A 22,757-nucleotide genomic window follows, 5' to 3' on the forward strand; every position below is an offset into this window, starting at 1 on the left:
GAGCCAGTTGGAGCAGACTCAGCTCATTCCCCAGCAGCTGACTGTTGCAATGTGAAGCCCCCCTCCCTCCGATTCCTTCCTCTCCCATCTCCTGGATTTGGCAATCTCCGCTCAAGATTGCTGCCTGCAAACTCCCTCCCCACCCATGGCAAAACATTCTTCTCCATCACCCACACCAGCCTGGAGAAGACTTTACGAAATCCGCACAGAGAAATGGCTTGCAATTCTCAGAACATGCCCCGTTTCTTGAGCTCAGGGAAATGCTTTACTCCGAGTCAGACCATTGGGTCCATCTAGTGCAGTGATACCTGCACTGGCTGGCAGCAGCTCTCCAGGGTTTCGGGCAGGGGACATTCTTTGTCCTACCCAGAGGTGCTGGGAATTGAACCTGGGAACAACTCATGCAAAGCAGATGTTCTGCCACCAAACTACAACTCTTGCCCTATTTAGTTAGGTCTCCTTACTTCATTACAGTCATGCCTCGGGTTACAGACCCTTCAGGTTGTACGACTTCGGGTTGTGCACTGCGCTGAACCCAGAAGTACCAGAATGGGTTACTTCCAGGTTTGTGCACTGCGCTGAACCCAGAAGCACCAGAATGGGTTGTGTGAGCCTATCAAAAAATTCTGGGAATCTATTTACAATGAACTAAAAAAATATCTTCAAATATACCTTTATAAAAAACCACGAAGCCTTTTTGCTGGGGATAATTGGAGAGGAAATCAAAAAGGAAGATCAAACACTCTTTCAGTACGCGACAGTGGCCGCCAGAACTCTAATAGCGCAGAATTGGAAGACATCAAAAATCCCAACTATAAACGAGTGGCAATCCAAACTATTTGATTATTTAGAACTGGCAAAAATGACACAGAAAATAAGAAATCAAAAAGACATAAAGTTTAATAAAGAATGGAATAAATTTATGACTTACATGGAAACAGATGTAAAAAAATCTAAAAATCACAGTAGGTGTGACGTAACACTTGTGATGTAAAGAGTTTTTTTTTTGAGGAAAAGAAACTGCAGATAAAAAAATCATATAATATATTCTGAAACCGAGATGAAGGGAAGTCAATTAGTGTTGTGTGTTTATTTAGTAAATGTAAGTTAATTTGTTGGTGTCTTATGTTAGGAGATGTTTTTTCTCTTGTTTTCTTTATTATTATTTCTCTTTTTTATGTATTTCTTTTTTGTGTGTATGTGTTATGTATGTTTCTTTCGTTTGATTTAATGTTTGATGTAGCAAAACGAATTAAAATCAATAAAAAAAATTAAAAAAAAAAAAAAACAGAATGGGTTACTTCCAGGTTTTGGCGCATGTGCAGAAGTGCTAAATCATGCTTTGTGCATGTGCAGAAGAGGCAAATTGCAACCCGTGCGTGCGCAGACGCGGCACTGTGGGTTGCAGACACTGCGGGTTGCGAATGTACTTCCTCCACGGATCACGTTCGCAACCCGAGCGTCCACTGTACTTATACTTAGCATCAGTGGCATGCAGAGAAATTTTTCATAGGAGAACATTTAGGGCCCGAGGTGCCAGCTTGTGAGGGTGATGGGGCGGGGGAGAAGGTTGCGCACGTGACATTGCATGTGTGAGCATCGTGTCTTCCTCCCTAAGCCGGGCAGAATCTTCCTGGGCTTTGGGAAGAGGGCACCAGGCTTTAATACTCTAATGTACCGGGATCATTTAGGGGGCTAGCCTAGTTCCCCATGTTCACTGATTGCACATCACTGTTTAGCATTTATACTTAGAGCTTATCCACATTTACCTTTCCAGGTATGGCCCTTGCTTCAAAGCTCCATATCCAAGCACCCTTTTCTCCCTGCACCAGAGCTTTCCCCACGAAAACACACTCTTTAAAGCTGAATCGGAACAAATGGCAAATGGGAAACTCGAATGGCCCTTTTTTGCCCTTCAGCTTTAAAGAGCGGGTTTTCACAGGGCAAAACAAAAAAGGGTGCTTGGAAATGGAGGTTTAAAGTGCGGGCCTGTGTCTGGAAAGAGCGGGGCAAAAGTTAAGAGAGGATAAGAGGCAGTGTGGTGCAGTGGTTAGACTAAGACCTGGGAGACCAAATTCCCCTCTCAGCCATGAAGCTCATGGGGTGTGGCCGTGGGCCAGTCACTGCCTTTCAACCCAACCTACTTCACAGGGTTATTGTTGCATTTAAATGAGCAGGAGGAGGCCCATTTACGCCACGGCGACCTCCTTGGTTCAATCAATCAGTTTTGCATGTTCAAAGCCCCTCATGTGAACTTTTCAGTTTGTAATGTTCGTAACATCCCTGCCAGGATGCTAGGAATTATTTGTTATTGTTTGGCAGTTTTTGGTAGAAATAAATGACTTCCTGGTGAGGGGTCAGGCTTGATGAGGTGAAGGTGGTCAATAAACACAATCTCCCATCTCTTAAACTATCAATCAGTTTTGCATGTTCAAAGCCCCTCATGTGAATTTTTCAGTTTGTAATGTTTGTAACATCCCTGTCAGGATGCTAGGAATTATTTGTTAGGAACGCATTAATGGCTGCAGGTGTGTGTTTGTGTTGTTGTGCATACTTTCCAGAAATGTAGGACCGAACGTCCAGAGTTCCTATAATCCCAGAAGCCACACCTATCAATGATGCATCTCCGAGAGTCTCACTATTTCCTTCTCACCTGAGAAACTACCGTGTTTTGAGAGGTGTCTTTCTGAAGCAAATAATAATAATAATAATAATAATAATAATAATAATAATAATAATAATAATTTATACCCCGCCCATCTGGCTGGGCTTCCCCAGCCCCTCTGGGCGGCTTTCAACAAAGTATTAAAATACAGTAGTCTGTTCTTCTCTTTGACTTCTGGTGGGAGGGTGTTCCACAGGGCGGGTGCCACCACCAAGAAGGTCCTCTGCCTAGTTCCCTGTAACTTGCTTCTCACAGGGGGGAACCGCCAGAAGGCCCTCGGAGCTGGATCTCAGTGTCTGGGTAGAACGATGGGGGTGGAGATGCTCCTTCAGATATACTGGACTGAGGCCATTTAGAGCTTTAAAGGTCAGCACCAACACTTTGAATTGTGCTCGGAAACGTACTGGGAGCCAATGAAGATCTTTCAGGACCAGGGTTATATGGTCTCGGCGGCTGCTCCCAGTCATGGGAACAAGAATTGTGGTAATACGATGCAATGCAATCCTGTGGGTGGTCCATATTACAGGGGTGTTGTTTGGCTCAGCGAGGTGGTCAGCTGACCCAAGCAAGCCTCACATGACTCAGCCAGAGAGGGTCACCTACCATGGAGGTGCAAATGTGTGTGCTGGTAATTGTGAGACCCAAGACTTGACATATCTGCTTGGTGGAGCTTTCCAACAAGGGAGCATTTTGCAAAATGGGCACGGATCCGTTTCTCAGCCCAGTGCACAGTGGCTGCCTCATTGAGTCCAAGAGATTGGAGAGCTAATAAAACTGACGAAGATTAAGCCCGAGAGTCTTTGACCTTCTGCGGCCAATTTGAGACGAGCGAATAAAAGAGGTCTGCTGATCGGTCCTGTTTCTCCTAACAATTCTGGAGCCAAATATATGAGCTCTTAGACGGCCTTTACTTTGTTAACGGAGAAATCGGAGGGCTCCCTTGGCCAAAAAGCAAGGACACCAGCCAGGAATACCAGAGGAAAACAGCCCCTGCAGACAAACAGTTTTCTTTGGGGGTTTTAAGGGGTCTCACCTCCCTCCCTCTCCCCAACATCCAGAAGCCCAAAATGGTCTGTGATGTGTGTGTGTTTGTGTGTTTTTTAAACCGGCAACCTTTCAAGCTGGCGAGCTGATGAAATATGAGCGTGAGATCCAAGCAGGAAAATAAAATTCAGCAAGGCAGTTGTGGGGGGGAGCAAGGAGAAGGTTTTATGGCCCCCCACCCTTGTAGGCTGGGCTGCTAAAAAGCTCAGCCAGGTTTTCCTCCTTTAAAATGCTTTTAGCAACTGCCTTTATGGGCCTCCGAAGTGACGTGAAACAGGAGAAACTCTAAACAGATGGGCCTATAAAAAGCATTCGGTTTTGGTTGTCAGATATAATGGCACTCCCGGACACAGTTCCTAAAATGCACACACATGGACATTATCTCACAGAGATGTGCGTGTATGCGTGCGCATGCCTTCAAGAGCAGCATTCTGTTCTCACTGCGGCCGACCAGATGCCTGTGGGAAACCCATGAGCAGGATTCGAACGCAAGACCACTCTCCCTTCCTGCGGTTTCCAGCAGCTGGTATTTGGAGGCATCGCTGCCACTGGCTGTGGAGGCAGAGCAGAGTCATCCTGGCTATTATTATTATTATTATTATTATTATTATTATTATTATTTATATCCCTCCCTCCCCAGCCGAAGTCGGGCTCAAAGCGGCTAACAACAATAAAAGTAACACAGAATTCTAAATTCAATTCATTCTAAAATCAATTCAAAATCAAATGAATGGCAACCATTGGGCTAGAGTTCTGTGAGGATTGCCAGAGGAGGGGGTCAGACTGTGCCTTGGCCAAAGGCCTGGTGGAACAGCTCTGTCTTGCAGGCCCTGCGGAAAGATGTCAAGTCCCGCAGGGCCCTAGTCTCTTGGGACAGAGCGTTCCACCAGATCAGGGCCATGGCCGAAAAAGCCCTGGCTCTGGCTGAGGCCAGCCTAACCTCCCTGTGGCCCGGGACCTCCGAGATGTTTTTGTTTGAAGACCGTAAGGTCCTCCGTGGGAGGTACGAGAGTCCTAGCCCGTATAGGGCTTCAAAGGTTAAAACCAGCACCTTGAACCTGATCCTGTACTCCACCGGGAGCCAGTGCAGGTGATATAGCATCGGGTGAACGTGATCCTGCGGTGAGGACCCCGTAAGGAGTCTCGCCGCGGCATTCTGCATCATTAGCCATCAGTAGCCATCATTAGCCCTCTCCTCCTCCACAAACTAGTCCAATCCTCTTTTAAAGCCATCCAGGTTGGTGGCGACTGCTGCCTCCTGAGGCAGGGAGTTCCATAGGTTAACTGCATGATGGAGGGGATGTGATCATTCGGTCACCCCAGAACCGGCCCCTGGACTCTCCACTTCAGGTCGGAGGGCTGCTGGCTACCCCGAAAGATTAGTCTCAAGCACAGCAGACAACTCCAAGTTGCACCAGTCACAATGAAAATAATGGAAGCAAAGCTATTTCCGCCCTGCAGAGGAGGTGGGGTTGCGGGCTTCACGCCCCCACCATGCGCAATGCGGCTGGAGCCCAGCCCCCGTGCAATTGGGGGAATCCCCGTCCGTGTCACTCCCTGGCCAGCCAATCAGCTGGCTCTGGGGGTGTGGTCTGCCCTATTTAAGGCAGGCACGGCTGGGGATCTCCCTCTTTGCTGCCTGCCAGCTGTTCCTGCTTTTCCCACCCTCCCGCCCTTTAAGGTTTTCATTCCTTGACCTTGCTATGGACCTCGGTTGGTCGCCATCAAGGGGCCTGGTAGGAATTTTTCCACTTGGCAAATTGGCACCAGCCACTTGGTTTTCGCCTACCTCGTAACAAATCGTCACAACTTTCTGGATATTGGCGGTTAGGCATTGGTATAGTTCTGTAGATGGAAGAGGGGAGGTTACGCCATCACCTGCCCTGCATATTGAAGGGTAGTCTGGTAAAGGATTCTGGGGGTCGTGGCCCTGTCCAAAGCCTGGGGAGGTGAGGGCCTAAGGCACGCCCCCTATCGGTGACCCCGGGGGAGTTCCTAGTCGATGTGCACCAGCAGGACTCCCCCTACTGGTGGTTAACCCTTTCTGGTCTTCAAGTGGACGGGCTGAAGTCGGATATAGTCGGTTAGGACCAATGCCTAAGCCAATACCGCTCTTCACCTGAACCCAGCAAAGTTGTGTCCTTATTTAGCCCATTAACCTTAATAATTGTGCCATGTGTCATTATTTCCACTGGGGAGGACGGGAACTTGCCATGCAAACAACATCACAACTGACACCCCAAAGAGACGCCCTCGGTCACGGGTTCAGTCAGAAGCTGGCAGACTCTCCTCTGCCGGAGGTTTCTGAGTGGAAAGTGAACGACCTTCTGCCAGGGATGCTTTAGTTGTGAGTCCTGCATTGGCGGGGTTGGTCTAGATGATCGTCGGGTGTCCCTCTACAATTCTATGATTCGAGTTGACCTGCAGCTTTTCCTGCATTCATGCATCCTTCCCCAAGGACTCACACGCATACACACACTCATACTTGTTTTTATGGGCCTGGCTGGCTCTGAGCCTTCCCGTCATTTATGGGCTTCTCACTCTCCCAACCCGAGTGCCTGCAGCTCATTTATTTTTACAAGCTGCTTAGCTCCATTCCGGGCTTTTCTCAAGCCACACGCCTGGCTCAGTTTCCCTCGTCCCTCCTGTGTGTCACTGCTGGCACCTTGCTGCCACTAGCTAGATAAGAACAGCCCCCTTCCCAATCTGACCAGTTTTCTCACCCCATCATGCAGTTGCCGCCGTCTCCTGAATTTTCGCTTGACACCGAACCGTGCCAAGACAACTGCTCCAGCATCACGCTGACCTCACCCTGATCACAGTTGGATCACAGACCTATCTGTGGGTGGGCTCATCTTCCCTCGGTGTCAAATCAGAGCCAGTAGAAATTTACAGGCACTGCCCTTCAATGCCCCTGAGGGCTGTTCAACTAAGTTTAACGCAGCTCAGAGTTCAATAGAGCCATATGAGAGAGAGGAGAACGGTCGTGGGCTGCATATTTACATTGTTCTAGGTCAGGGGTCTGCAACCCGCGGCTCCGGAGCCGCATGTGGCTCTTTTACACCTTTGCCGCAGCTCCGGGGCGGATACTAGCGAGGGGAGGAGGCGCATTGTGCGCCGCGACACTCCCCACTGTGGCGGGCGCTGTACTGGCTGTGACATCGCATGGGGGTGGTGCGTACGTTAGTCACTCACCGTCCCGACGTCACCTTCCCGCCCGCCCGCCCGCTACATTGTAAGGGGCACGTACGCTGCTCACTGCATTGAAAGGGGGCATGTATGCTGGTCACTGTTTTGAAAGGGAGTGAAGAACACACACACACACAAAAAGGTAACTTGTTAAATTTAACGTTTATTTCTATGAGGAGGAGTAATTCTGAGGGGTCAAACAAAGAAATAATAAAAAAGTGACAAAAAAGTTATTTTTATAATGACGAGTTTTGCGGCTCCCAGTTTTTTTTTCTTCGGAAACGGGTCCATGTGGCTCTTTTTGTCTTAAAGGTTGCAGACCCCTGTTCTAGGTGGTAAAGGACATAGGTGAAAGCCAAGGTGATTCTCATATCGAAGTGACCTGTGATATCAGAATTATATAACATGTCAAGCAGAGGGCAGCCCTTTCTGGAAACAAACAGGCATTTTCATACACATGTGGCAGCCATGTGTAGGGATCATTATGAAAGGAACTGAAAATAGAAATCCATTGGTCTGATCCAGCGGGTCACTTCTTAAGCCAAGGCCCATCTAGTCCAGAATCCTGTTCTCACAGTGGCTGGGCTGTTGCCCATGGGAAACCTGAAAGCAGAGGTCAAGCACCAACTGGGCAACATAAATGGGTTCTGAAGGAGCGTCTCCACCCCCATCATCCAGCCTGGACACTGAGGTCCAGCTCCAAGGGCCTTCTGGCGATTCCCTTGCTGTGAGATGTGAGGTTACAGAGAACCAGGCACAGGGCCTTCCTCGGTGGTGGCACCCGCCCTGTGGAATGCCCTCCCATCAGATGTCAAGGAAATAAACAATTCTCTGGCTTTTAGAAGACATCTGAAGGCAGAGAAGTTTTTAATGTCTGATGTCTTGCTGTCTTTTAATGTGTTGGAAACCGCTCAGAGTGGCCAGGGCAACCCAGTCAGATGGGCAGCATATAAACATCATCATCATCAACATCGCCATTAAACTGGCCAAAATACTGATACTGCTGCATTGAAAAGATCCATTTTTCCAATGGATTGATGACCTGAGCAGATTGCTTATAGACATAGGCTTTGCATGTACGAGTACAGTCATACCTCGGGTTGAATGTGCTTCAGGTTGAGCGCTTTCGGGTTGTGCTCCGCGGCAACCCGGAAATAACGAAGCACGTTACTTCCGGGTTTCTCTGCTCACGCATGCACAGATGCTCAAAATGACGTCACACGCATGCCAGAAGCAGCAAAACGTGACCCAAGCACGCGCAGATGTGCCATCACATCTTACATTCTATTCTGGACACTGAGGTCCAGCTCCGAGGGCCTTAACGAATTAAGTTCTTAACAAGTATAATGAAATTTGGAACTCATTGATACAAAACATAGTAGGTTAAAAATGATACTAATATATTGGAAATACAATGGTACCTCTGGTTAGCTACTTAATTCGTTCTGGAGGTCCGTTCTTAACCTGAAACTGTTCTTAACCTGAAGCACCACTTTAGCTAATGGGGCCTCCTGCTGCTGCCGCACTGCCAGAGCATGATTTCTGTTCTCACCCTGAAGCAAAGTTCTTAACCTAAAGCACTATTTCTGGGTTAGCAGAGTGTGTAACCTGAAGCATATGTAACCTGAAGCGTATGTAACCCAAGGTACCACTGTATTAGATCAGTATACAGTGGTACTTGTGGTTGCGAACGGGATCCGTTCTGGAGCCCTGTTCACAACATGAGCAGAATGCAACCAGCATTTCTGCATCTGCACGTACGTGGGTCGCGACTCGCCGCTTCTGCGCATGCGCGTGACGTTATTTCGTGCATCTGCGCATGCGCAAGTGGCAAAACCCGGAAGTAACCCTTTCTGGTACTTCCAGGTCGCCACGGGACACAACCTGAAAAGATTTAACCTGAAGCAAACATAACAAGAGGTATGACTGTATATGGAATTGCAACTGTTATAGTGATATACTATACCCTAAAAAACCCCAAAAGCAATAAAAGCAGGATTCGAACACAAGAGCAACACTCTTTCCTCCGGCAGTTTCCAGAAACTGGTCTTCAGAAGCATTTCTGCCTCCAGCTGTGGAGGCAGAGCAGAGATATCCTGGCTAGTAGCCGTCCATCGCCCTCTCTTCCTCCATGAATTTGCCTAATCCTCTTTTAAAGTCATCTAGGTTGGTGGCCATCATTACATCCTGTGGGAGGGAGTTCCATAGGCTGACTATGCGTTGTGTGAAAAAGCACAGCCGGAAGTAGCTGTTCATTTGGAAAAAGGGCAGGTTTCCACACACCTGGGTAGTAGCTCACACCCTGTGCCATCAGATCAATGGACAGATCTGACAGCTACCCATCATGAGTGCCAGTGAAGAGCTCAGGAGCTGCAAGGAATTATGGGGCACGCCTCCCAGACTGTGGTGGTTGGGGCAGCTACATGCCTTGGCTGGGACCTGTAAACCTTTTGGAGGGGGGAACATGCATTCCTCAGAGTCATCTGTGTCACCAGATGCTGCAGACATTGCAGCAGATCCAGCGTGACATAGTGATTAGAGTGCAGATTAGGACCATGGGTTCAAACCTTCATCCTTCAGAATTTACATCCTCTTGCACTTTTGTATGTATATAGGAGACAGAGAGAGGTGACAGCAGTCACGAAATTAAAAGACACCTGCTTCTTGGGAGAAAAGCAATGACAAACCTAGACAGCATCCTAAAAAGCAGAGACATCGCCTTGCCGACAAAGGTCCGTATAGTGAAAGCTATGGTTTTCCTAGTAGTGATGTATGGAAGTGAGAGCTGGACCATCAAGAAGGCTGATGCTTTTGAATTCTGGTGCTGGAGGAGACTCTTGAGAGTCCCATGGACTGCAAGAAGATCAAACCTCTCAATTCTGAAGGAAATCAGCCCTGAGTGCTCACTGGAAGGACAGATCCTGAAGCTGAGGCTCCAAGACTTTGGCCACCTCATGAGAAGAGAAGACTCCCTGGAAAAGACCCTGATGTTGGGAAAGATGGAGGGCACAAGGAGAAGGGGAAGACAGAGGACGAGATGGTGGGACAGTGTTCTCGAAGGTACCAGCATGAGTTTGACCAAACTGCAGGAGGCAGTGGAAGACAGGAGTGCCTGGCGTGCTCTGGTCCAGGGGGTCACAAAGAGTTGGACAGGACTAAACGACTAAACAACAAGGAGACAGAGATAGAAATAGATACCTGCTTTTGGACCTGGCCCCACCCACTGTAGGCTCTGGCCCCACCCACCATCAGCTGCAGGCCCTGATTGGTTCAGCAGCCCTTTGCAGCAGAGGTTTCTCCATCCTTGCTGTATGACATAAGGGATAAGGGATTAAATAGAGCCATGGAAAACAGAGCGTGAGGCCCTGTCTTTTGACACCCCTACTTGGTCTCAGAATCTGTTTCAAGCTGCCTTCCAGATCCTGGTTGTCCCCTCCAGATGTTTTGGCCTACAACTCAACCAGAGTTGTAGTCCTAAACATCTGGATAGCACCAGGCTGGTTTAAATAGCCAAGTCTGTCTCTCAGTTCTCATCACTGCTTAATTTAAGTCTGTGTTTATTGGGTCTGGGGATTGATCAGCACTGTAAAGTTTCTACAGGAAAGCCACTTCTACGGAGGACTGGCTCAGCTGAGAATATTGCAGTCATCATGGAGGCTGAGAGGTGGGAGAAGTCAATTCAGGGTGTTTCCCTCCCACAGCAGCCAAAATATTGGCAAAAGCATCTTCTCAAGCCATGACCAATTACTGTGTCCTATTTGTCAACGTAGGAGAAAGCAGGCATGCAGCCATCATTCTTGACTTTTTGCATGCTGTTTATATATATTAAATTCCCACATGGTACATTCCACCCCCCCCCATTTTTTTTTGAGGGGGAGATCTGCCTCCTTGCAAAACCTTAGCTCTGAGGTCTCTTGCCATTCAGGTTGTACAGTCTGTAGAGCACAAGACTCTTAATCTCAGGGTTGTGGGTTCAAGTCCCACGTTGAGCAAAAGATTCCTGCATTTCACAGGGTTGGACTAGATGACCCGCGGGGTCCCTTCCAGCTCTATGATTCTCCAAAAGTTGGTTTCAATGTGCAAAAGAGCTGAGGTCTTGCAAGGGTGAATTTGACCACAAGGCCCAGATTCAGAGTTTGTGGGAGAGCTGAACTGTCTTACCAAGTGCTTTGCTGCGATCTATGACAACACGGCTTCCTTGGAATGCTTCCCTTCATAGTTGGCGACATTGCATGACAGATGTCAAGCACGCTCTCATGTCCCCAAGTCACTGTCTGTCAACTCACTGATGAGTCAGTATGATACAGTAGCAAGGAAAGCTAATGCAATTATAAGCTTCATGAACAGAAGTCTAGAGTCCAGATCAAGGGAAATAATAGTCCCATGCTATTCTGCCTTGGTCAGACCACACCTGGAGCCCTGTGTCCAGTTCTGGTCACCACAATTTAAGGAGAATATTCACAAGCTGGAATGTGTGCAAAGGAGGGCAACCAAGATGATCAAGGGTTTGGAAACCAAGCCTTAAGAGGATCAATGGAGGGAGTTGGGGATGTGTAGCCTGGAAAAGACGAGACTGGGAGGAGCTATGAGAGCCATCTTTAGATTTCTCAAGGGCTGTCCCAGGAAAGAAGAAGAAGAATTTGGATTTGATATCCCGCTTTATCACTACCCGAAGGAGTCTCAAAGTGGCTAACATTCTCCTTTCCCTTCCTCCCCCACAACAAACACTCTGTGAGGTGAGTGGGGCTGAGAGACTTCAGAGAAGTGTGACTAGCCCAAGGTCACCCAGCAGCTGCATGTGGAGGAGCAGGGAATTGAACCCGGTTCCCCAGATTACGAGACTACCGCTCTTAACCACTACACTGGAAGCAAGCTTGTTTTCTGCTGCACAAGAGAGCCGGACCCGAACCACCGGATTTGACGACAATACAGCAGAATCCAACTAGACATTAGGAAGAACTTTCTGACAGTAAGAGCTGTTTGAAATGGAGTATCTTGTAAGATGGAGGACTCTCCTTCCGTGGAGGTTTTTAAGCAGAGGTTGGATGGTCACCTGTCAGGGATTTTTTCAGCTGTGATTCCTTCATTGTCGGGGTTGGGCTAGATGTCTACTGTGGGTCCCTTGCTGCTCTGCAATTCTATGATTCTATCCATGAGCAAGAACATCCCCTGAGCACATGCACTCATTTACAAATATGGGATCCAATCTTGCTTGCTGGGAAAAAAGACCTTTCCAAGCCCCACTGGCCCTATGCTACCTCCCCTGTCCTAACCACATGAGGTGTTTTCTGGCTCCGTTGTTGTGGCCAAGAATGACGTCTCCATCTGTCGACTGGAAACCGCTCTGCCAAGGCACTTTTACTGTTGAAGCGGAGCCAGGGACACACCAGCTGTGAAAACACAGCTAAAGTGGCAGGAAGAAGCAGCCTCCTCTTCCTGGCCTGCCCCCTTACTCTGGATGGCTGGAAAAGAGGATCGGACAAATTCCTGGAGGAGGAGAGAAGGAGCGATGGCTATTAGACAGGATGGCTCTGCCCTGCTTCCACAGTTGGAGGCAGCAAGGCTTCTGAATAATGCTTGCTGGAAGCTGTGTTGCTCCTGTGTTCGAATCCTGCTTGCCGGTTTCCGTTTGGCGCATCTGCTTGGCCACTGTGAGAACAGCATGCTGGACAAGAGCGGCCATTGCATACCCTCCAACATTTCTGTGATGAAAATAGGGATGAACTATTCCTTAATGGGATGCAGGTGGCGCTGTGGGTTAAACCACAGAGCCTAGGGCTTGCTGATCAGCAGGTCGGCAGTTTGAATCCCCACGACGGGGTGAGCTCCCGTTGCTCGGTCCCTGCTCCTGCCAACCTAGCAGTTCGAAAGCACGTCAAAGTGCAAGTAGATAAATAGGTACCGCTCTGGCAGGAAGGTAAATGGCGTCTCTGTGCGCTGCTCTGGTTCGCCAGAAGCAGCTTAGTTATGCTGGCCACATGACCCGGAAGCTGTACGCTGGCTCCCTCGTCCAATAAAACGAGATGAGTGCTGCAACCCCAGAGTCATCTGTGACTGGACCTAATGGTCAGGGGTCCCTTTAACTTTACCTGTTCCTTAATTCAGTGGTACCTTGGGTTACATACGCTTCAGGTTACATACACTTCAGGTTACAGACTCCGCTAACCCAGAAATAGTACCTCGGGTTAATAACTTTGCTTCAGGATGAGAACAGAAATTGTGCAGCGGTGGCGCAGCGGCAGCGGGAGGCCCCATTAGCTAAAGTGGTGCTTCAGGTTAAGAACAGTTTCAGAATAAGAACGGACGTCCAGAACGAATTAAGTTCTTAACCAGAGGTACCACTGTAATATTATTTTACTATTTATACCCAGCCCATGTGATTGGCCTGCCCCAGCCACTCTGGGTGCTGGCCAAGATATATCAAAACATAATAAAACATTAAACATTAAAAAACTTGCCTATACAGGGCTGCCTTCAGATGGCGTGTGAGTTGCATAACTCCATACCCTCCAACATTTCTCCAGTGGAAAATAGGGACATCCTAAGGAAAAGCGGGACATTCTGGAATCAAATCAGAAACCAGGATGGTTCCTATACAACCGGGACTGGAAAACAGGGACACTTGGAGGGTCTGTCCCGATCCAGCTGGCTCTTCTGGCGTTCTTCGGACTTGCTTCTCATCCACAAGAAATAGCCTTCATAACCTGCTGCCCCTTGCAAGGTGTTTTGAACTACAATTCCCATCAGCTCCAGGTTAATGGGAGCTGCAGTCCAGACACCAGGTTGGTCAAGTCTGCCATAAGACATCTTGAACCTTCCCTTTGTGCCAACACCACACAGCGTAACTGAGGCACAGGCCACCCTCCAATTTTGTGCAATGCTGGCAATGGCTTCCTTGACCATTGGCTGCCCCCACTGTGCTCTCTGGACCCCACCCAGCTGGCAGGCTCCTTCGCCAGGCCCGTTTCGCGGCTGGATCTTCTCTCTTGCTCTCTGGACCTCTCCCACACCCACTCCATCTCGCGGCTTCTCCACTGGCCTTCCGGAACCTTCCAATTGGCTGAGCCCAGGCCTCGACCTCAGCTCAAGCGGGACATGCCTTTGTCCACACACACACACGTAGTATATTACTTCCAGCCACCACCCTCTGACTCGTGTGGGTGTGCTGGGAACATGAATCAGCTGCCAAGCATCCGCAACCGCTCTGTAGAATTGCTGGGGAGGGGAATGACCCAGCTGGGTTGCCAACTTTTTAAGCAGCCTGTGCTCCTGTGCCTTTAAACAGAGGCTTGATGTGCAGACTTTCTCAGGTAATCATGTTTCTTTCCTCGTTGTGGAAACTTTACCTGCTATGTGTTAAAATTGCTGTTGAACACACATACTATTCCCACCTCCCTTGTCATTTGTCAGTCCTAGTCAGCAATCCATGTTGAGGGACAGTGCAGGTTGGTGGGTGAAGAACTGGGCTCAAGTCTGCATCTGATTCCGCTTTCGGAAGGTGGTGAATTCTCCTTCATCGGAGAGGTTTTTAACTCACTTCACTGGAGGATTAAATCCTGGAGGATTTAAAACCGAGTTTGGATAGCCATTGGTCAGGGCTCCTTTAGTTGTGATTCCTGCATTGCTGGCAGTTTGACTAATGACCGGTGGGGAACTTTTCCCACTCTACAATTCCACGAGTCTTTGACGTCCGGCTTGGCCAAAAACCTTCGTTGTCCTAGCCTACAAATCACGACGGGCAAGCAGGACTTAAACCAGATTAGATTGAGAATTGGGAGAAGGGGGTATGTTTGCATATTCCCAAGGTCTGAACAGGATAATTATTGCTTCTGGCATTGAGAGACGCAGCCCTCCACTTTAGAGAGCAGAAGATTTGGTTTGGGCCCCGATTCCGCACTACAGAAAACAGTCCAAAGCACTGGATTGAGTTCAGGGTCGGAGTTCACTTTGGGGGAAAGTGGGGCAAATCCTCATTCGCCACAATCGGCTGTTGGGAAATCAAAACCTGTCTTTTTTTGTTGTTCTGTAAGAAGTGGATGAAATTTACAAGCAAAGGGACCATTCTGTAATGGATTAAGTCTGCCAAGTTGCCAAGCTGTGTAGCAGTTTTTGTCTTGGGCACCTTTACAATTTTATATAGATTGGACAGTAGTAGATGGGATTTGCAGGCATGGTAGATGCCTCTGAGAGTTGGTTGACTCCTGCCAAATTTCAGAATAAATGCAGCAGTCTTGCACCAGGGCAGCCTTTACAGTTTTAGGGGAGGATTCAGAGTAATCAATCATTGTCCCCCAGCATTTTTGTGGGTTGGACAACAGCAGACATAAGAGGCAAGGAACCTGCCAAATAGCAGATGCATCAGCTCCATTTCTTGTGCTAGGCATCCTTCAAAGTTTATTCCTTTCTCTCTCTTTTCAGGGGGTGGGCTGAGCGAACTATAAGGGCACCCATTGCTCCCCACCGCCAAAAGCACCAAGAACCAGAATCTCCAGATAAAACAATTCCCTTTGATTAAAAACTAGATCTGTCAAATCACAGTGCAGTGCAGCTCTCCCTCCCCTTATATGGGGAGTTTTGCTGATATGGCGAGCTGAAGAGACATTAGCTCAGTTTTAGCAGACGCTTGCTGGTGGGGTGGGTTTTGTGTGTGTCCGAGATGCCGAGGCACTTTGGGGACTCTCCGGTTTGACTTCACCCAGAATTAAAATCCCAGAATCTCTCTGAAGCTCAGGTTTCATCCCAAGCCAATGCACACCCTCATTTTCTAGTCAACTTGGAATATTTAGAGTTATATGGAAGTGTTCCTTTGCGGATGGGATATAGCTCAGACATAGTACATCTCCTTTACATGCAAAGTGCTAAAATACATCTGACCGGGGAGGGCAAACATTTTTAAGGTACCCTGGCATCAGAGCCAACTCCTAGGGGCTGAAGGGTCTTAAGCCCTCCAATGAAATATTTTAGGGCCCCCCAAAAGTTGATGGACATTTCCATTCAAATAGTCTGTGTGTGTGTGTGTGTTGCATCATATGATCAATTATGAGGCCTACCAAGGCCTCCCCAATATTTGATTCAAGTTGGCAACGCTGCCCCTCAGCTCCTCTTGAACATATGTGTATTCCAACACACAGCTTGTGAAACTTGTGGGGCTGCTGGGAGTTGCAGTTCAGAACACCTGGAAGGCACCAGTTTGGCAGGGGGGGTGGCGCTGTGGGTTAAACCACAGAGCCTAGGACTTGCCGATCAGAAGGTCGGCGGTTCGAATCCCCATGACGGGGTGAGCTCCCGTTGCTCGGTCCCTGCTCCTGCCAACCTAGCAGTTCGAAAGCACGTCAAAATGCAAGTAGATAAATAGGTACCACTCCGGCGGGAAGGTAAATGGCGTTTCCGTGTGCTGCTCTGTTTCGCCAGAAGCGGCTTAGTCATGCTGGCCACATGACCCGGAAGCTGTACTCCGGCTCCCTCAGCCAATAAAGTGAGTTGAGTGCTGCAATCCCAGAGTTGGCCGTGACTGGACTAATGGTCAGGGGTCCCTTTACCTCTAAAGAAATCCAAGTTGAAACAGTATTTGGGGGGGGGGGGAAGTGGCAGTGGGGTGAGGATAAGGACCACTCTGACCTTTCAACTTGAGAGGTGGGGGAAGAGGGTGCAAATATTTCAACTCTAGAGGTCCCATTTCCTAAGAAATGAAAGTCGTAGTTGATTGACATGTGCTTACATTGAAAAACAGTGCAGCCGGGCATTTATCAACATTGCTATTGTACAACAGCCGTCACAGGACACACAACGGACAATGTAGAAAATAAAATTAAAAATTAAAAACAATAATAAAAAAATACAAAGGAAACATGAAACAGGAGAAGGACTCTCCGTACGACAAAGATAAATACACAGAGAGAGAACAAGCCCCCGGCGAAGGGGTGGTTTGCGAGCCCACCATCCGGGGCTCTTCTTTCCCCATAATCTTTATTTACAAAAGTTTGATCCCCTCCTTCCCACTTGGAAATAATGCTAGAAAAATAACTGCGGGAGGCCGAGAGAAGATTCGCCTGAAAAGCCAGGGGCGCGAGGCAGAAGGAAGCTCCCTGACGCCAGCTCCGCTGGCACAAACACAGCGCCTCGTTTTTAGCGGGGCTGGGGCCGGAGAACGCTCTGCTGGATCGCGCCCCAGTTTTTTAAAACTCTAATTCTCTTTTTACAAAAAAGAAAAGAAGTGTGTGTAAAAACAACAACACAGGACTGTATTTCTGTCGCTTTAAAAAAAGAAAGGGAGAGGGTTTTTTATATAGATATAAAAAAAAGATATGCAAAAAACAGTGTACCGGCCTTTCGGATGGGCTTGAGATTGCCCAGGTGGTTGAAAAGAAAACAATGGAGGAAAATGTGAAACTGGAAATAGGAACAAAGCCCTCCTGAAGGCCATTTTCCGAACATGGAAAGGCACGTCCTGAAATTGCTGTGGCTGCCGAGGGGAAAAGGGACTGACAACTTCTGCCAGTGTGAGTTTTCCAGGGGCCTTAGTGTGGAAACAACATGGTGGGTGCCCAGTTTACCAGGGGAGCGGCTTTGGGTGCCAAACCAGGTTGGGTGGGCACCCATGTTTGCCTTGTAATGCCAGCGCAGCGGGGTGGGAAGAATCAGTTCATGGGATGAGAAGGTGCTTAGCTCTTCGTCCGACGCTTGCTGAGTCTCCCCCTGGGGAAAAAGGATCCCCGCTAAAGTTGGGCGCAATCCCTGATATCTCGTTCCTTTCTGTCCAGGTCTGAAACTGAAAACCAGCCCATCGGGGTGGAAGCATTTGTGGGGGTTCGGCAAAGGAGTTCCCACACCCTCAAGCACCCCTAAATCCCCCAGCATTTTAGCAAATCTGGGATCAGGGGAGTGTTTGCTGAGGCAACGCCCAATTCTCAATTTTTGTGCTGTCCACAGGCAAGTTTCACGAACAGGAGCACATTTCTTCCAAAGGCTTGGTGTCTAGTCTACTCTTTAAACCGGTTTAATAGCCATTCCCTCTCCCTAGGGACCGACAGTTCTCTGAGGAGAGGCTGGGGAATCTCAAAACAGAGTATCTACTATGTTTCCCCCTCAACAATCTAAAATTCCTGTGGTTCCTTATAGGGGAACACAGATAAGACAACCAGGCAGAAGTTTATACCGTAGATTTTGGTTGCGGCCACACCATAAATTTAAAGCCCTCTTATACCACTTTAGAGAATCGTGGCTCTCCCCCCCCCCCCCCCAAAAAATAATAATCCTGTGAACTGTAGCTTATCCAGGGTTTCCATACCACCCTCCGTGCCCGTAACAAAACTATAGTTCCCAGGAATATTTTTTGGGGAAAGCCATGACTCTTAAAGTGAGATACCAGTGTTGATGTGACCACAGCCGAGGATCACTTTCCGTGGGCTATCCTAACACCTTCTCTGCTCCTGGCGGAAGAAAGCAGGCTCTGGGTTAACAGGGGAGGGGTATGGCAGGGGGTTGGACTAGATGACCCCTGGGTCCCTTCCAACTCTACAATTCTATGACGGGTTGGGGGTGGGTCCCCTATGGGGAGACATTCACGTGATCTGTGAGTCCGGGGCTTGGAGAGACGATGCCTGTGCTCTTACTCCAAGAATCGTCTACCCTGCCTACTCCCTCCTCACTTTCTGCTCCTACAGGGTCGTCTCTTAAGCATTATGCCAGGTGGGAAAATGCTGCCCGCAAGCCACAAACTGCGCCACCACTCCAGAGCTACTGCGGTTCACTGGTTGGGCCAGGGCCAGGCCACCTGCTTTGCATGTAGAAGGTTCCATCTCCCACCTGCAAGGGAGGGATCGTTGCCTGAAGTCCTGTGAAGTCCCTGCCACTAAGTATCAATGATGCTGAAGGTCCCATCTGAGCCAGGTGTATCTGTACTCTCTCTTGGTAGCTTCCTGTCAGCTACTGGATCCCAGGGGAGGTGGGACCGGAGTGGGGTCCTGCCGTGTGATCCTCCCGATCAACGAGCTTGCAAAACCTTAGAGCTCTGAGCCCACCCTCCTGCACCGGAAAGCCAGCCGGTACGGGACATTTGCTGCTTTTTGGCAGAGAAGCCGGTTGTCCCCACGAAGGCTCCTGCCATTCACCCGGCCCAAGAGCACACCAATTTAGAAGGATTTGGCTTGTCGAGCCCTTTCTGGTTTCAGGAATCGGGAGACGGCGGCCCTTCCTGCCTTGATGGGGTGAGGCGGAAGGGAGCGAAGGAGAAACTCTCTCTGGGGGATCCGTGGGTGGGCATTTCAACATCTGGAACGCCTGGGAAGAAGATGAGCAACACACGGCCAAGATCTGGGGGGAAGGGGGAAAGCTGCCAGGGTTCTTCACACATGTCCTGTTAGAAGGGGCTACTTAGCCCCAAAACCTTCAGATTAAGACACGTGTTAAGAGGAGGCTGGTTAGCAGTTGCGGTTGACAAGGAATGGACCTTTCGGGCGATGCGATGGAGCGGTGAGTCCCAAAGGCTTTGCCCACAGCGAGGTCCTCCAGCACCCAGGTTTTTCTGTGCTGGAGGACTGATAGGGCCTGCACGCTGCAAGGTGGGGATTTAGAAAAGGGAAAGGCAGCATCGCTGTTTGGAACGCAGGCTCTCTTCCCCCTCACCGGAAAGCAATTTCCGGTTTGGCCAGGGGTGTAACGTGAACCAGCTTGCTTTGGAGCAGAGATGGAAACCCCCCAAAGCATAGGGAAGACAAATCATTTCCTGGGGTCCACACCCAAGGCCACGGGAGCGACAATTTAAGAATAGTGAAGAGGAGGACCCAGGAGTCCTGGTGCAAAGGGCTGATGCTCAGGGTCTGGCTTCCAAAGGGAGACCCTCTCCAGCTAAGACGGGAGAACACTCTGCTCTTTGCTGGGAGCAAATCTACCTGAGGGAGGGCAACCCAGGTGAGGGGATGGTGTGGGTGGGCTTTGCTTCCGATTCTTTAACCAAAGCTGTGAGGAATGGTGCAAGAGGGTGGGGTAAAGGAAGGATGGCAGTGCTGAAACCCCCTCAAACACCTCTCCCTAAAAATTGTATCTTCGCCCCCAGTTTGTGGCTGGGCATCTCCTGGTAGCAGATGAGTGAGCTTCACTTCCCAGTGCTTGCCCCACTGCACTGCAGCCTCCCACCAGAAGGGGGAGCCTTCTTGAAATCCTGCAGCCAGGTTGGAAGGAGCTGGGGGTGGGGAGGCGTGTGCTCCAGGAATGCATTGAGAAGGGCCCACACCCTTCCAAGTCCAAGGGTCTGGGTCAGCGCCAGTCTGTTGGTCCCTCCTTCCAGCCCGTCCTCCGTTTCCCGATCACATGGGTGGAACGATGAGACCCGACAACGCTGGAAAGCAAAGGAGAGAAGCGTCACGTTCTGCGGCCACGTCACCAGCTTGAGCCATGCTGTAGACAAAGGACGAGGAACCTGCAGCCCTTCCAGGCAGCACGGTGTAGTGGTCAGAGCGTTGGACTGGGAGACCAGCGAGCTCAGCCATGAAGCTCACTGGGTGTGACTTTGGGGGGCAAACACTGCCTCTCCTGCTAGCCTACCTCACAGGGTTGTTGTGGGCATAAAACAGGGAAGGGAAAAACCAAAAAGTATTTGTGCATGCACGCCTGGCAAAATAAAAATAAAGAGGGCGAATCGAGGAAATAAGATTTTGGCAATCCCAACCGCCCTTGCGCCCAGTGTGTTTTGACTATGAGCGGTTTTGGCTTCCGGCACGATCCCAGGAACGTAGCCCCAGTGGGATATAATAATACTTAAAGGTTGTACTCCAGTTCCCATCATTCCAAGTCAATATGGTCAATGGTCAAGCATTAGCAGGGTTGTAGTCCTGCCGTGTCGGTGATGGCAGCAGGTTCCTCACCCCTAATGGGACCCCTAAGCACACAGAGCTTTTTTACATGTGTGAAATTGCTTGTGCAAAACCTGGTGCTCTCCTGATGGGAGTTGTAGTCCAACAGTATCCAGAGGGCACCAGGTTGGTCCTGCCAAGCGAGGATGAGAATCTTACCACTTTTCGATCTCCCTGGTTTGAACGGTGGCAGTCAGAAGAGAGAAAGCGATCTTCCTTTGCACCTGTCGAGCCAGGCGAGCGGGAGATCCCTCTCTACTGAACTCTACCGAGCATGTGCAACAGCTTGTGTGCCCCTCGTCAAACCATAGGAGCCACCACCTCAAAGGCCCTGCTGGAAATTGCACCTCAGGCCAATGCCGTTGCTTACGGAGAAGAATTCTTGCTGCAATCTCAGCAATCTGACTTGACAGCAGACCTCCTAAAAGCCAGGTCGGGGGTCTCGCCAGGGCTGCTGGTTTGATAATCATAGGTGGTAAGGGTTAAGTGGACTTAGCTCTTTGAAATTAACGTTTTCTGGGCTGGTTCTTTGGGGAGAATGTAGCAGAAAGCGTGTGGTGGCAAGAGACCCCTCTGGTTAGTGGGTACTACCCTTTGGCGAGCAAAAGGGGTAGGCCCACCTCGCAAGGTCGCTGTTAAGGAGCCGTAATCATTCACAGCAAGAGGAGCAGAGAAAAGAGGGAGGGGCGGCCGACAGAGCAAGGCGCGAGAACGAGAGAAGAGACATACTGTGTGATTAGGAATAAGCCAGTCCTTGCAGCGACCGAGACGGAGTGTGGAACTTGTCTGCCGAATCCTCAAAGGTTTGGTCTGGTTGGCAGGACCCGGCAAGCAGTGGCGCAGGGCGGGCAAAGGGCAGAGAGGCAGAAGCGAGAGCAAGCGAGAAAAGGAAAACGACGGGGGGGGGGGGGGATGAAAGAAATCAAAGAAGGAAAGGCAGTTAAGGAAGAGGAAAGTTTGCAGCCAAGGCTGACCTCATAAGCAACTGCTGCTGGGTAAAAGGGGCCTCATCCCAGGAACACCCACCCACCCAATTTCTACTCTGAGGATTCCTCCGGTACGGGGTCAGGAAGGCAGCTAGGGGAACCCCTTGCTAGCATCTCTCCCGAGTCCCCAAGGAAGATGTTTGTCAAGAGGGCAGCCGTGGCACTGACCCGCCCAAAGGAGGTGATGCAGCACATCCAGGCTGCGTAGTGTAGTGGTTAGAGCGTTGAACCCGGCCCCAGACCTAGGAGGCCAGGGTTCAAATCTTCACTCTGCCACGAAGCCCGCTGGGTGACCCTGGGCCACCCACAGTGTCTAATCCACCCCACAGGGTGGCGTGAGGATAAAATGGGGAGAGGAGGAACCCACCTTGGAGGAAATATAAATGCAATCAACGTCGTCATTATTGGGCAGTATCCAGCTAAGTCGTCCTGTCAGTGCAAGGATTTACGGTGGTGCAATAGAATCCCCACTTTCCCCCCAACATGCCTCCTGCACTCAACTCCAGGGCATTGTGGGGACACCCTAGACATGATAGGAGTTGATAAAATCTTGCAGGGCACAGAGAAAGTGGATCGAGAAAAGTGTTTCTCCCTTTCTCGTTAACATTAGAACTTGTGGACAACCAGTGAGGCTGAAGGCTGGAAGAAGATTCAGGGGTGGATAAGAGAAAGTTAGCCTGTGGAACTCCCACCCACAGGAAGTGGTGTCGGCCACCAAATTGGATGTCTTTAAAAGAGGTTGGGACAAATTCATGGAAGAGGTGAAGGCTACCAATGGCTTCTAATCAGGACGGCTCTAATGTGCTTCTATGCTCAGAGGCAGTGGCGCTGATAAATCCCTGTTGCTGGGAGCCACAGATCCTGCTTGCATACTTTCACACACATCTGGTTGTCCACTGTAAGAACAGGAAGCTGGACTAATCCTGCAGCTCCTTCGTTACATTCTCCCTTTGCTCGTGCCTCCTACCCGCTTCCCAAATCGCCTCCAGAGGGTTTGGGGGGGGGGACCCAGAACAGATTCAG

General features: G+C 49.6%; 2 protein-coding genes across 4 annotated transcripts in view; one reads left to right on the forward strand and one right to left on the reverse strand.

Moving 5' to 3' along the window:
• LOC310852737 (PC-esterase domain-containing protein 1B-like) overlaps positions 1-22,757 on the forward strand; it is a 390,021-nt gene that overhangs the window by 228,902 nt on the left and 138,362 nt on the right. The window contains exons 10-11 of the mRNA XM_083756665.1: positions 6,723-6,944; positions 7,129-7,230. The gene's annotated coding sequence lies outside the window, so the exon portion shown is untranslated. The remainder of the gene's footprint in view (positions 1-6,722; positions 6,945-7,128; positions 7,231-22,757) is intronic.
• Positions 16,613-22,757, reverse strand: part of LOC310852690 (transcription factor COE1-like) — a 96,324-nt gene continuing 90,179 nt past the window's right edge. For 2 of the 3 annotated variants that reach the window (XM_083756510.1, XM_083756508.1), the window contains 2 exons: positions 21,478-21,558; positions 16,613-20,234 (listed from right to left, as the gene is read on the reverse strand). In XM_083756510.1, the coding sequence (XP_083612636.1) occupies positions 21,485-21,558 (74 nt within the window). In that variant the 3' untranslated portion in view covers positions 16,613-20,234; positions 21,478-21,484. The remainder of the gene's footprint in view (positions 20,235-21,477; positions 21,559-22,757) is intronic. The other variant, XM_083756509.1, reaches the window with a different exon arrangement.

The sequence above is a fragment of the Podarcis gaigeae genome, assembly GCF_964106915.1.
Source record: "Podarcis gaigeae genome assembly, chromosome: 9".
NCBI classification, from domain to species: Eukaryota; Metazoa; Chordata; class Lepidosauria; order Squamata; family Lacertidae; genus Podarcis; species Podarcis gaigeae.